The 13,092-nt window shown below is 37.5% G+C and overlaps 1 protein-coding gene across 4 annotated transcripts in view; it reads right to left on the reverse strand.

The window, feature by feature from the left end:
• The window catches only part of macrod2 (mono-ADP ribosylhydrolase 2), a 273,703-nt gene extending 260,963 nt beyond the window's left edge, over window positions 1–12,740 (reverse strand). For 2 of the 4 annotated variants that reach the window (XM_061285244.1, XM_061285241.1), the window contains exons 1-3: window positions 12,508–12,714; window positions 9,936–10,037; window positions 9,280–9,393 (exon numbers count right to left, since the gene is read on the reverse strand). In XM_061285244.1, the coding sequence (XP_061141228.1) occupies window positions 9,280–9,393; window positions 9,936–10,037; window positions 12,508–12,544 (253 nt within the window). In that variant the 5' untranslated portion in view covers window positions 12,545–12,714. Of the gene's footprint in view, window positions 1–9,279; window positions 9,394–9,935; window positions 10,038–12,507 lie in introns of all 4 variants that reach the window. The other 2 variants (XM_061285242.1, XM_061285243.1) reach the window with 2 other exon arrangements.
• Between the last annotated feature and the right edge of the window lie 352 nt (window positions 12,741–13,092).

Below are 13,092 nucleotides of genomic sequence, written 5' to 3' on the forward strand. Positions count from 1 at the left end.
AAACTGCTTTTAGAGTGTGAATTGCAAATAGAATTGCTAAAAAAGAATATGACTTTATTGCAAGCCATATCTTGAGAAACTCTTAATTGTTTAGCTCATTAGGAATACCAATTACTCTATAAATAAATGTGTAGCGGTGTTCATATTAGCAACAATGTTGGAACAACTGAAAGGCCTATTTTTTTTTTGTCCAACGATTGAAGCACCAGAGCACTCCACATACTTTTTGTCGCGTTGGCTAATTATATACAGAAAAAGATTTAAGGTTTCTCTCCCACTTTGATGTGAATCATTTTGGGGCCATGAAAGAAAGTTGGGAAATGTGCAATAATAAACACCCATAAACATGTGTCTAATTTTACTTAGAGGCTATTAGTGTGTCATCTTGAGAGGTGCTTTCACTCTCTCTCAGCGAGACTCTTCTCATGTATAAAACATGCAGGTTACACTGAGAGGTAGCCATAAACTGCCAGTTTGCTCATTTAGCAAAATATCCAGGGAGTTCAGTTATCAGGTGTTCATTGTCCTCTTGCTGCTGTCTCGGCAGGGGGGCACACTACTTTGCAGTCGTGAATGAGGAAAAGAAATTGGTGAGATTTTCTCTTGCAGTAAATTTATTTTCATTCTGTCTATTCAGTCGTACACAAAGCAATAACAAAGCATTTCATTACTGCCCGGATGCTCGACATTGAATGGTCTTTTTCACATTTTGTTCAGGTTTTGTGGAAAGTTCTGACAAAATAAATAATAAAAAACAGTTTTCTGTAGTTAATGAAAGATTAAAAAAAAAAATTAAGCATTGATGATTATTGATGAGTATTTTTGACGATAGCATGTGATTGAATACAGTGTTGACTGAAGCAGTTTGTTTTTGATGAGCACGAATTAAGAACCTCTGGTGTTCTTTGGAGAACATTTTTATGGGCAGCCCAGTCTATAAAATAGGAAACCAACTAAGATAAGATATCCACTGCAGTCTAGTGTATTTTTAAATCAACAAAACTGCCCAGCCACCGGGTAACAGCAGCGGCTTGCGAGTAGACATGTACTGCCTGATTATCTGGGGAACATGGGAAATTACATCTGGTGATACACAACACACTCATCCGACTCCCTTGCCTGTCGTAACTTCCTCCAATCTCTAGCTCTTCATCTTCTCTTCCTCACCTGGAAGCTTTCAGAGGATGCCTATAAATATAACAGTCACTGCATTGTATTTGGCCTATGACAAAAAAAAAACAGATTGCAATCATAACTTTGGCCAGCTTCCCCAAATTAGATTCTGACAGACACCTGCTTCAGGCAGTATGACAATGATGGATGCTATCTCCAAGGCTCATATAAAAATAATGGTAGCTACTAACTATTTACAACAACAGACTTTAGCCACTTGAGATATAATTTGCTTCACAATCAGCCAGAACATAAAGCAGTGACCTAGATACAGCTTACAGTGATTGCACCGCTAAACAGAGATGGAGAGAGAAGCTGAATTTTTATAAAGTTACTTCAGAGTATGACTCAAGTAAAACCAACAAGTAGTATGATTAGAGCACAGGTGTCAAACCCAAGGCCCGGGGGCCAAATACGGCCCACGAAGACAAATTGCGCATCAAATTCGTGTCATTACTAGAATTGCAAACTGTCTTCACTTTATAATATCTTCCTCGTCTGATTTGAAAACGAGTTATTTGTCAGTTTGTTGTGTAGCTTTTACTGTATATAATGAGGTGCACATATTTATTTGGGTTGATGGTCATAATGGCCCTCCGAAAGAAGCTATGACTACAATGCGGCCCGCGGAAAAAAATGAGTTTGACACCCCTTGATTAGAGTAAGTACTCAGGCACTGAGTAAAATCAGAATTTTTATTTTATTACTCTTAATCAAAGTATGAACACTTAAAAAACTTAAACGTATGATGCATTGAGATTACTCTGACACGATCATAAAGGTAGTTAAGTAATGTAAATGGAGTTTGTTACTTTATTCAGGCCATCTTTTACGCCATCCGTCTTCTCATGGTTCCGAGAGATTTTTGTTTTACCATCTTATTCAAACCTCACTGACCGCATTGGGAATTCTGATCCATCACAAAGGCTGTGTAGTCTTCGACTTATTGGAAACCTTAATCTACTTCGTTTGCTCATGGACGGGGACGGAGATTCTATTAGAGAGAGATTAAATTGTTTCCATGGCCAGCTGAGGCATCAAAGGCCAACCAAATTGCAACCTCTGAGTTGAGTGGGTTTCTCTTAAGTCACTTATTTGTCAGTTTAATCATGCTAATGGAAGAAGCCATCATCCCATTATGGTGCCACAACTGAGTGAGGTTAAACAAAATGTAGGTTGTTGGAGGTAGCACAATCTCCAAGTCAAGTATCACTGCTGCCTGTGTGTACATGACAACAAATCATCAGCTTGTCTATAGCTACTCTTGAAGCAAACCTTTGAACCCTTTTGCATTAACGAGTGCATTTTTGAAACGCTTCTAGACTTATTGAAAATTCCTGGCTGTCATGTGTTATGCAAATGACATCTTGTCAAACTAAAATTGGGTTGGCTGTCTGGGTAATTTTATAGAATGTAAATCAAGGATGGGTAACTTAAATGATGGAAGGGGCCAAAAAATGTATTTAGTGCTATCGGGGGGGGGGGGGGGGGGCACATAGGACCACACACTTCCTAACACAAAAATATAATTCTAAATGTGTACAAAACGTGACTTTTTTATTGAATCAATGTATATCATAGTATACTAATACTTTTTTGTAATTTATTTGTCAATGAATGTATAAAAGATCCAGCCTTCGACAACAAAGGGTTTGAATAGTAGAAAAAATAACCAGAGTTGTGAGCAAATTCAATATTGGATAAATATATATTTTCTCATTATCAGGATGCAACTCAGAGTGTGACATGCCTATTCCTGCAGTAAATCACGCCCAGTATCTGTAAATTCTTAGCATGCAAGCCAAAGTCAGGCCAGCACTACGTAAACACCACTTGCAATCGAATCATGCATTACCTGCTTAAAGAAAAACATCTCAATGCAGTTACGGAGATCATTTTTCCATAAGAGTAAATGATAGTGCTCTTTAGTAGCCATTAGTCACTAAAAATACTGACTTAGCAGGAAGATCACTCAGAATTAAGTCAATCAAGCCTAATAGAGTCGTATCTTCTGGACCTTTCTCAGACATGGCACTGTTCATCATAGCCGAGAGAACATTGACGTGTTTCTCATTCCACAGAAGGAAGCACTTTATCTATAATGACTCCACATTCCCTAAGCTCTACAGTAACCACACAATCACTTGTGTCAACAGAGGAAAATCCATTTCATCAGGATGCCCAGTCAATGCTTAGCATCCATGAGGACAACAACTGTGCAGCCAATATGACCCGGAGAGCTGTTGGTGATTATTGGCTTTCGTTGCATTTGCAGGGGGTGGTTTTTAGATGGAGGATGTTCAATTAAAAGGTCACCTCATCACAAACGTAATGCATCACCGCAGCAGGGACAAACGAACAAAATACTGGAATACTGGAATTTTCAAAATATTCAATATTCTCAATACCTGAAGCATCATATAATTTAAATTAATCAGTGCATGTCTACATACAGTAACCTTAAAGAAAAGTCAGCAGTCACTGCAATCTTTACTCAAATCTATTCATAAATTTATTCTAACTTTAAAACCATACAGTGATAATCTGATGCATTTATTTTATTTAATGACAATTAGGCAATCATTACACTCATTGATGCATGAAGAAACTTGCCAATTAGCTTTTTCACAATTTACAACCCGAAGGAAAATAAATGTATGCCACCTATACTTTTTTCAACAAATTTATTCACAGGAACATAGCAGGTGTGTGTGTGTGTGTGTATATACACGCACACACAAAAAAACCCACTATACTTACTATACACAATTTCAGACACATTCTATCCAGACAATCATAAGAAACATCAGACCTTTTTCCTCAGTCTTGCTTCAATAAGTTCACCTAACATGCCTCCATACTCATCTCAGAGAAGAATGCAATATTTTATCTGCATAACTACAGATCGATTCAATGGTATGTCGGGGTGATGGGGTCGCTATCAGGGTGTCACTCTTTATCCAGATATTTAGCATAAAATGATGTGTGGAGCTAAAATTGGAACTACTTCTCAGGTTGGTTTAATAAAATATGCACCATCTCAGTATTGGCTATTTCTTAGCCTGATAAACATAAAGAGGAGCTGACATTTTCGAAGATCTTCAATTTTCTATTTACCGCCTAAAACACTTTTAAAAGGAACAACGAGAGAAAGCAGAAAAGGAGAATTGATACAGCTGTGCCTAAGAACCATCTCAGCCACCCTTTGATAAACCAGGTCTTCCGTTGGATATGTCAGTGAAAGCTGGGACCACAGTGACCCCTTTAGGCACCCGAGTGAACACCATTTCAAGTCACTGCTCCTGCACAATTTGAGGGATGTACAGGTCACAGATGGTCACATCTACCAAGCCCCTTCTAACAGTGCATGCATAATGCATGTATCATAATAAAAATTGTATTTAATGGCTTTGAACTTTCTCCCCACCGGGTTCTGCCTAAAAACTGCAAAGCCACTCGGCAACCGTAGTGAATGGTGCAGAGACAGGTACTGTCACATCACCTCTGGAAGATGGGAAATTACATCTTGTGATAAACAGCACACAAGATTCCCTCCGCGTCAGGAATTCCTCCAATCATTTTCTCAATTGTTTCTGTCAAGAAAGAGTTTTAACAAATATGACATTTTCCTCCCGAACCCACCCTATAATATCATTCTTTGTCTCTGCTAAACTGAATCAACCCTGATTATCTTTACTACAGCATTGATTGAGCATCTGTAAAAGAAGCAATTGCCTATTAAAGCGTATCCTTTCCTGTGCACATCACAACGGCAAACAGAGTATGTGAATCCCTCCGAAGATAAAGACTGATGTGAACAGCTCAGATTGCAAGGAAGAACAAGATACTAGTTGCAAAGATTACAAAACATAGCAGATGGCAGACTTCACAGAGTATGCAAAAGAATTAAAGTTACAAAGTTAGGCCATTTCATTTTACTGTGGAATTTGTATTATCTTATCACAAAGCTGAAACTGATCTGAGGCAGTTTAGATACGCTTTGTTTGGATACTTCAGACACTCGGCATAACTTGTGCAATTTAAACTTAAAAATCTGCATGCTCTTTTAACGTGGTTTGGTCGTTATTGGCTAAATTCTTAAGGGGAGAAAACAAGCAGCTGGTGTGTTACCCATGATCACATTTCCAAGTAGATAGAGGAGGAAGCCCTGATTGGACAGTGTATCTGCATTGTGATCTCTCAGCACTGACACGATTAACTGGACCTACAACAGAACCCGATGCAGCACTCCGCCAGGGTCATTTCACTGTTCAGCAGAGCAGCAAGTTCTGTGAAGGCAGAGGCATGACCTTCTATTATCGTGTGACACAAATGTGTATCTGTGTGTGCGTGTGTGGGTGGCGGGGGGGTTCAACTTGGAGCCTCATGCATGACGCACAATTTGAAAAAAAATTTCGTGAAATTGCAGTGACAGCCGCATTAAAACACTTGTACACCAACTACTAGTTCCCAGTTAATCACAGAAAACCAATACTGTATCTAAACTTGAAAGAAATATATGTATACTTTTTGAGGGTATAGTTTGGCTGATCCTATTAGGTACACTCAGGTGTCACTTGTGTGTATTGGTCCAAATTACAGCTTGAAAAGGCAGGCAAAATAAATTCCTGTCCCCTAATCGGGTTGACTTTCTGTGCAATAAGGACATCTTCTTTCCACCTCCGGTAATGCACCAAAATGATAGAATACAGAAGGGGAAGGAAAAAAAAACTTCTAGACAGTGGAGTCAGTCCATAGTGTGACCACAGACACTGCAGGCTAATATTGTCCAAAGACTTTCACCATGTAGGCATCTACGGAAGAGCCGCCAGCCCAACATAATTAAGGGAGCATTAAAAACCCAATGGCTCCAATAATTAAACTTTAACAGTGGACATAAAGCAAACTGACACCCTCTAAAAGCTGTAGGCAACCACTAGAAAAGTGGGAGCACAAGGGCTCATAAAATTATTAACCTTTGTAATTCGTTTTACATTGCTGTTTTGACTAAAAACTTCAATACATATAAATGACCACAGAATATTTCTCAAGAGTTTCAGGAAACACTAACTGCTGAAATAAAAAAATTAGTTTAATTAATGCATTTAAATTAATTCATGAAAAAGAGTAAAAAATGTCTGTCAGTATACTTTCCACAAAGAAAAGTCCATCTGGCTGAACAATAATTGCTTTTTTTTTTGGAATATCAGTCTTTCCACCACAAAACCAGCAGTAGCAAATCACATGCATCCACTCCAAGTTAAGGAAATGTAAGCCTTTGTCAAGGGCCTATTAGGCATACAAATACATATCTTTGTGTAAACAACACAGACGACCATGATTCCGAATGCCATGTCACCAAGTCCTCAGGGTAGCTATTTACATAAAAGATTACATTTATTAGAGTCAGCCAACAGAGCAGTCTGCTATTCCCATCTATTATTTCAGCATACATTATACACCACTCATTTCGTTCAAAATCAACACGACTTAACGTAATGGCTGTGTGTGTGTACGGATCATTTGCAAACAGTGAATAAGGAGGTTAAGAAAATACTATTACAACAGGGATGTTAAACCAGCAAAAAAAAGTGTTTTTTTTCCAAACTTAACTAATTAAATGTTCATCAACATCTTCACTCAAAGGAATTTGATTTTGATATAATCATATCATTCATAAAAAGTCTCTATGCAAGGTTAATGTAATAGCCTTGTACATTTACATAGGTCAGGTGATCACTCATGAAGTGGGTTGAAAAGACAAGTGTGGAAAGCATCATTAATAAAATAAAATAAAAAAGGTTTTTATGGCAAAAACATAGGAAAACTTCTGAATTGTTCCCATTGATGGCACCTGTTGCATAACATGTTCTGTATTCAACTGAAAGAAAAAAATGCACTGCATTTTAAAAGGGAAGTTAAAATAACTAAGATAATTCCATTGCACAAACGTGCACACTGTTGAAACTGGGGGATATGTTCAGAATTTGCCAATCACATTCCAACCAATGTTAAATCACAGCACGCCTGCCAACATATAAAGTGTCATTAAAAATCCAAGTGTTCTCGTCGGGTTTTCCAAACATTTTTGTAGTCACATCTGACAGCATAAGTCACGAGCTCTCATTGTTCAAAGGTATCAGTCAGGTTACAAAAGAAGTTCCACATTTACCACACTGAAGGCACTTTAAGTGGCAAAAATATGGAACAACAGTGTGCTGGAGATTACCACGACGCACTTCAAATCCAAACCATCGGGCTACTTCCTCCTATTTCCAAATATGGGAAAGTTTGTGCTGCGTCCCTGCAGTTTGTCCCGAGGTGAACATCAAGAAAATCAAATACAGTGCGAAAAGGCCTTTTTGGTACAATATAACCAGGGTTGAATGTTTTTTAGCCTTATTTTCAAAGGTAAGTTTGACACAAACCACAATGTTGCTCAACAAAAGAGCATATTTTCTACAGTGAAGCATTGTTTTCTTTCAGCCAAAAACGTGGGCCTTCATCAAGTGGGAGGTAACTATGAACAATTCCAAAAATACCAAGACTACCACAAAATCTTCAGACTCAATATAATGAAATGCCTACTACTAGAACATACAAAATGTATACAGGGTTGATCAGAGGCACTTAAAACGGGGTCAGGCGTGACAACTGCCTTTTGACATCAGTTTGAATGTTAGTGCTTGTTTCTAAAGCCGGTCAGATCTCCAGTTATAAGAGGGTGTGCACACTTCTGCAACTAGCTCTATATTTTTACTGTTCCTCTCAAATATATATATTTTTTCCCTTGATGGAGTTGTACATGTTACAGGTGGAATTACCAATGGAAAGAGTTTTAAAATTTACTTGGTTTCATTTTGTTTCTTTTTATTGCACAAAAACCTGATCGATTTATGAGTCAAATAGGTTTTAGGAATTATTATGGCCAACAAAATGAAGTAAAAATATGTCATGGATTTTCAAAAGTTACTTGATGTTCAAAGCGGAAGAACGTATTTTTCTGTTCAAAATAACTCACTTGTGTATGTAGATGTTAAACTAAAAGAACACTAAAAATAAATAAATGATACATTTGAGTCAGGTTTTGTAAACAAATAGTCAGAATAAGCAGTTCAGAAAATACGTGGATAGTTTGTTAACATTTTCCTTAACACTCTTAAATTAAAACAAACATAAAACACCAAATTATTGTTATTTCTCTTTTAAAATCATACTATGACTCAGTGGACCTCAAATAAGGCTGTATGCAGGAGATATTGAATGCTGTTACATAGCAATGTGTTTATATAAAAAAAAAAAAAAAAATAGAAAAAAGCACAGGAATAACAAGTCTGACACATCATGTAGGTTGTGAGCAGACAAACTTTAGAGCATTGCATAACATTAAGTCCAGTACTAAGTCAAAAACAAATCCAAAAATGGGCGCTTTTTTTTTTCCTTTTCTTATTTGCCATTATCTAACTTCTGACTGGTAAGGTCATTCTCTCACAGTAAGAAATCCTGCCAAAGGCATACGCTAAAGGTGTACTAAGAAAAAGTATGCTAATTTATATTCACTACAAACAAAAACTTAGGGTCCATTGGCCTTGTGATTAACGTTTCAAGATGAAATTTATGTTAACATTAATCCGACCAATTCTTAATTTCAAATATAATCAATTATTGACTCACACGCCTATTGTGAATTTCTCCCATTGAATTTGTTAGACAAGAGCAAATTGAAAAAAGTACCGAAACAGTGAAAAGTTGGACATGTGCATTGGAAGACTTAAACAAGGTCAAAGTTAATTCACCTCTAAAAGTTATTGTGCACTTTAGGTTATCCTGAAATCCAAATAAATTTTGAGTAGTGCAGTAAACCACCACATACCTCGTCAACCACCTCGCCTACTCGCTGTTGTGCTTAGGTCAATACAGTAATATTATTTCTTCGCCACTACCTCGAGGCAAATTGGTGCAAAGGAACTGTATGTAGAAATAAGTTGAGAATCCTTAACTTGGACAAAAGTTTACCTAATACGGTAGCTGCAACATGTTGTTAAATAATGCATCTTAAGGCATGGAAGCTCACTAACAACCGGGGTCAACGGTCAGAGTACTTACCAGCATTGACAATTGCATCCACCTCCAGGACAGTAATGTCACCTTGATAGAGAGATACTTTGTCATTCAGGCCACCTCCACCTGTCAAAAGCGTCCCATCTTCTTTTGTATCAGCTAAATGAAAATAGACAATCATCTCACCACGATATATTAGGATGACTTCTGGTGCATGCACAAATTTCAATGATGCAATACAGTGTGTTTTTAAATATGACATCAAGTGTACAGTTTTGTGCGGCATTTACTATGAAGCATTGGTAGTCACATTGGACAATGTGTAATTTGACCACAATTAATAATAAGCGGTGAAGAAACTCGACAAGTTTGTGGGTGCCTATATGCTACTACTTTCCACAGCGGGCATTTTGATGCCGTTGTATTATTTGGGTGCGTGTTAAACTTAAAAAGATGGAGTAAAATGTGTTTATATTGTTTGTAGATGATTTTTTTTTTTTTTTTTTTACCCTCTCTTTCAGAACACTAACTTGAATGTTCTCCGACTGTACATAAAGGGTGATCCACATTGCTGTGGTCATTAATCAAAAAAAGTAATAGCATGTTTGGTCTAATTGTCTTCCTGACGGCCTGTTTACTGGAAAGTACTGTAATGCAAAGTGTGTTGCCAGAATTTGAGCAGCATTAGTGTCTTCTCTTACAGTAGTTTTCTTCTCTCCAGGTTGGAATCTTGTCCAGACTTATATAATCTTGACGATAGCCCTCCTTACGTCTCTCATCAAGGTCCATGCGGAGAAGTCTCTCTGTTAAAAATAAACAGTAATTACTATCAGACTGTAAAACTGCGGAACTTGTAAGGACTACATACTGTATTGTGATATCCCTGCTTATCCTTTTATTTTAAACACTGCTTGTCTTCTTTAGTTTACCTGTAACACCCTGGATTGGTCAGGGGATGTAAAACAAACCAGCCATATGAAATCCCAGTCACACCTATAGACACTTCAGAGGCTTTAATTAGTAACCTGTTTTCGGAATCTTAGAATAAAGTCAAAGTCAAAGTCAAAGTCAGCTTTATTGTCAATCCCTTCATGTGTCAAGACACACAAAGAAACCGAAATTCCGTTTCCTCCATCCCACGGTGACGAGACACAGTACACGATAAACATACAAGTAGACGACACAAAATAAAAACAAGAAGGCACAAACAATAACTAATAAATAATAAATAAATAGACTAGACTAGTTAGATATGCAAACAGACAGGCAGAACATGCAAAACCTCTACAGAAAGTTTATGGGCCTATGAACCCAGAACTGAGAGACAAAAACATTCTAACCACAAGGTGACCATGGTTTCTCTTTTTATTTTTCAGTGATGAAATGTGTTTAGAATTATATACAGGACTATACTCCAATTATAGTCTTTATTGTTTCTAACCTTATTTTTTTACTTTATTTTCATAAAGTTTTCTTAATATTTTGTATCAGGATACATCAAAGTAAAAGTATAAATCAGCATGCTATGCACTAAGGAAGAGAGATATTGTTTGGCAAATTATAATATTGCCCCTGAGCAGTTCAAGGGCACTTCAAAGGGGCTCAGGAGGAAACTAATACTGACCTGATAACCAGTTAGAATTTCCATATATTTTTGTTTTCTATTTGCCTTTCAAGTGTTTTATTTTCCTCTTATTCCATTGCCCTATCCCTACAACTACTACTACATATAGGAGAAGGATATAGCGAACAATTATTTTAATAACTGATTGCCCTGTCAAACATTTATGGTGGCCCTGAAGTGCAAATCACAAACAAAAAAAGCAAACACAAAAAGAAAAATTACAAAAAAATATATATATAAGAGAAATACCAATACATACATTTGAGTCATATTTAAACCATAGAAACACTTCTGGCTTATTCCTCTTCAGCAAAAAGATGACCACCATTCAGGCTGCCATGTTTTGGTACTCACCACAACACTATACTTGTTTATTTTGGTATGACTGGATGTCTAAAATGATCAAAGCATAAAAGCACGTCTTTAGCCTTTCAACAGATTTTCTTTATAATCATATATATTAAATTGATAATGAACTTCTGAAACTTTTTTTGACGCTTTAAAGGTCTTTATCTCAGTATACACCAGTAAGCTATAAGTAGAACAGGTAATGGATGAGCTCAGAATATGAAATGTGATATTCTTCATTATTACGCTGCTGCCTGCTCCAGGTAGAGATCCCTAGAATTATAATTACCTTGACATAAAGGAGGGGTTATAAAACATACACCTAAAGATAGCCACATTCAACATAAATATTTAACAGTGAGGTCATGATCATCAAATATTTCCAAACGCAACCAAAAAACAAGGCATCACCTGGTCAAGTCCTCTTCAGTAAATTCCTCAAGCAGCACATGTACATTATCCATCCATGTGTCCTCATTAACGTTAAAGGTGAGACTTGTTGCTCATGTAAATGACAATTCACGCTCATATTTAAGGCGATATCAAATCTTCAGTTAACCTGCTGGAAGAATGTGAAAGGAAGCTGGACTCACCAGTGCATGCAAACGCCACACAAGGAGCCTAGATTCAAATTCCCAACATCAGAACTGTTAAGCATTTGTGAAAATAACTGGCCCACCATGCTACTGTGAAAAAACCTAAAATGCATAGTAAATATTTTGATGTAGGTGGTAAGAAACTTTGTATAAATTTGTTTCATCCATTGACACAATGTAGATTGAAGCAGCAATGATTTGATAACCAGTTGCAGGTACACCTGCACTTGACAAGCATGAAAGTTAAAAGAAACTGCATTATATATCAATATTTTATATTTTCACGAGGCACCAATGATGCACAATCTTGCAAATTGTAAAACATTTGTGGTCTCGCAGTCGCTGCAATGTTTGTCTCATGTGCATGTTAGTGAGCATCACACGTCGCGTCGGTTTCTTGCAGCGGATCTTACTCCGACAGGTGAATGACAACAAAAGCGGTCCTCTGGATGCAAGCTAAATACGAAGTAGCCTGGGGAGAGTAGACAGTGTTTTCAATGCATTCACACGCAATAACTGTAGCCAAGCAGGCGCATCCTCACAGCATGCGTGCACTTAGTGCGATTCGTGCAAATGAAAAGTAGTTTGGAGCCACAAGGGGAAACAATAAGAGTGCTGGTCCATTTTTCATCATAATAGAATCTACGCTGTCTGTCAGCCATGAAGAGCAGAAAATTCCACATTCCTCCTCAAATCAAGCCTTACCTTTTTCAGTCTTCCAATCCTTTTTCTTTTTGCTCATGCTGCCGGAGTAATTGGTCTTCGAGAGGTTGATCTTTGACTGTGGCAAACCCAGGCTCACTGTGAACGGTGCGCCGGGGGGGGGTAAAATAGAAATGCAAAGTGTGACAGCCTTTAGCCGCTTCTCTCACCTGTGAAGCTGTCAAATATCTACGGTGCTCATTCGGCTCAACCTACCGTGATTGCGGCGTGAAATAGTGTTTTCGATTCGAGACCATCTGACATTGGCTGACAAGAACGGAACAGTGAGCTTGTGGTTGGTTGAATTGTTGGGTCAATCAAGTGCTCCAGACCTTTGGTTCGTCATTTCCAGGTTTGTGAAGTCCTGCAAAGCCCGTTTTAAGTCAGTCCAAATATATTACTAGCAAAGAATGTAACAATTCCTACAAATTAAGTTTTTTAGATATGCGTTTGAATAAAATATGATGAATCGCCCAAATGTATATGTTTACTGCTATTGATACCGCAGTGCACATGATGATTGTCAAACTTAAATCCACTTGGCAATGCTAACTCACTACAGAGTAATTAATAAATCTTTGATAGGTC

Source organism: Syngnathus typhle, linkage group LG8, assembly GCF_033458585.1.
Source record: "Syngnathus typhle isolate RoL2023-S1 ecotype Sweden linkage group LG8, RoL_Styp_1.0, whole genome shotgun sequence".
NCBI classification, from domain to species: Eukaryota; Metazoa; Chordata; class Actinopteri; order Syngnathiformes; family Syngnathidae; genus Syngnathus; species Syngnathus typhle.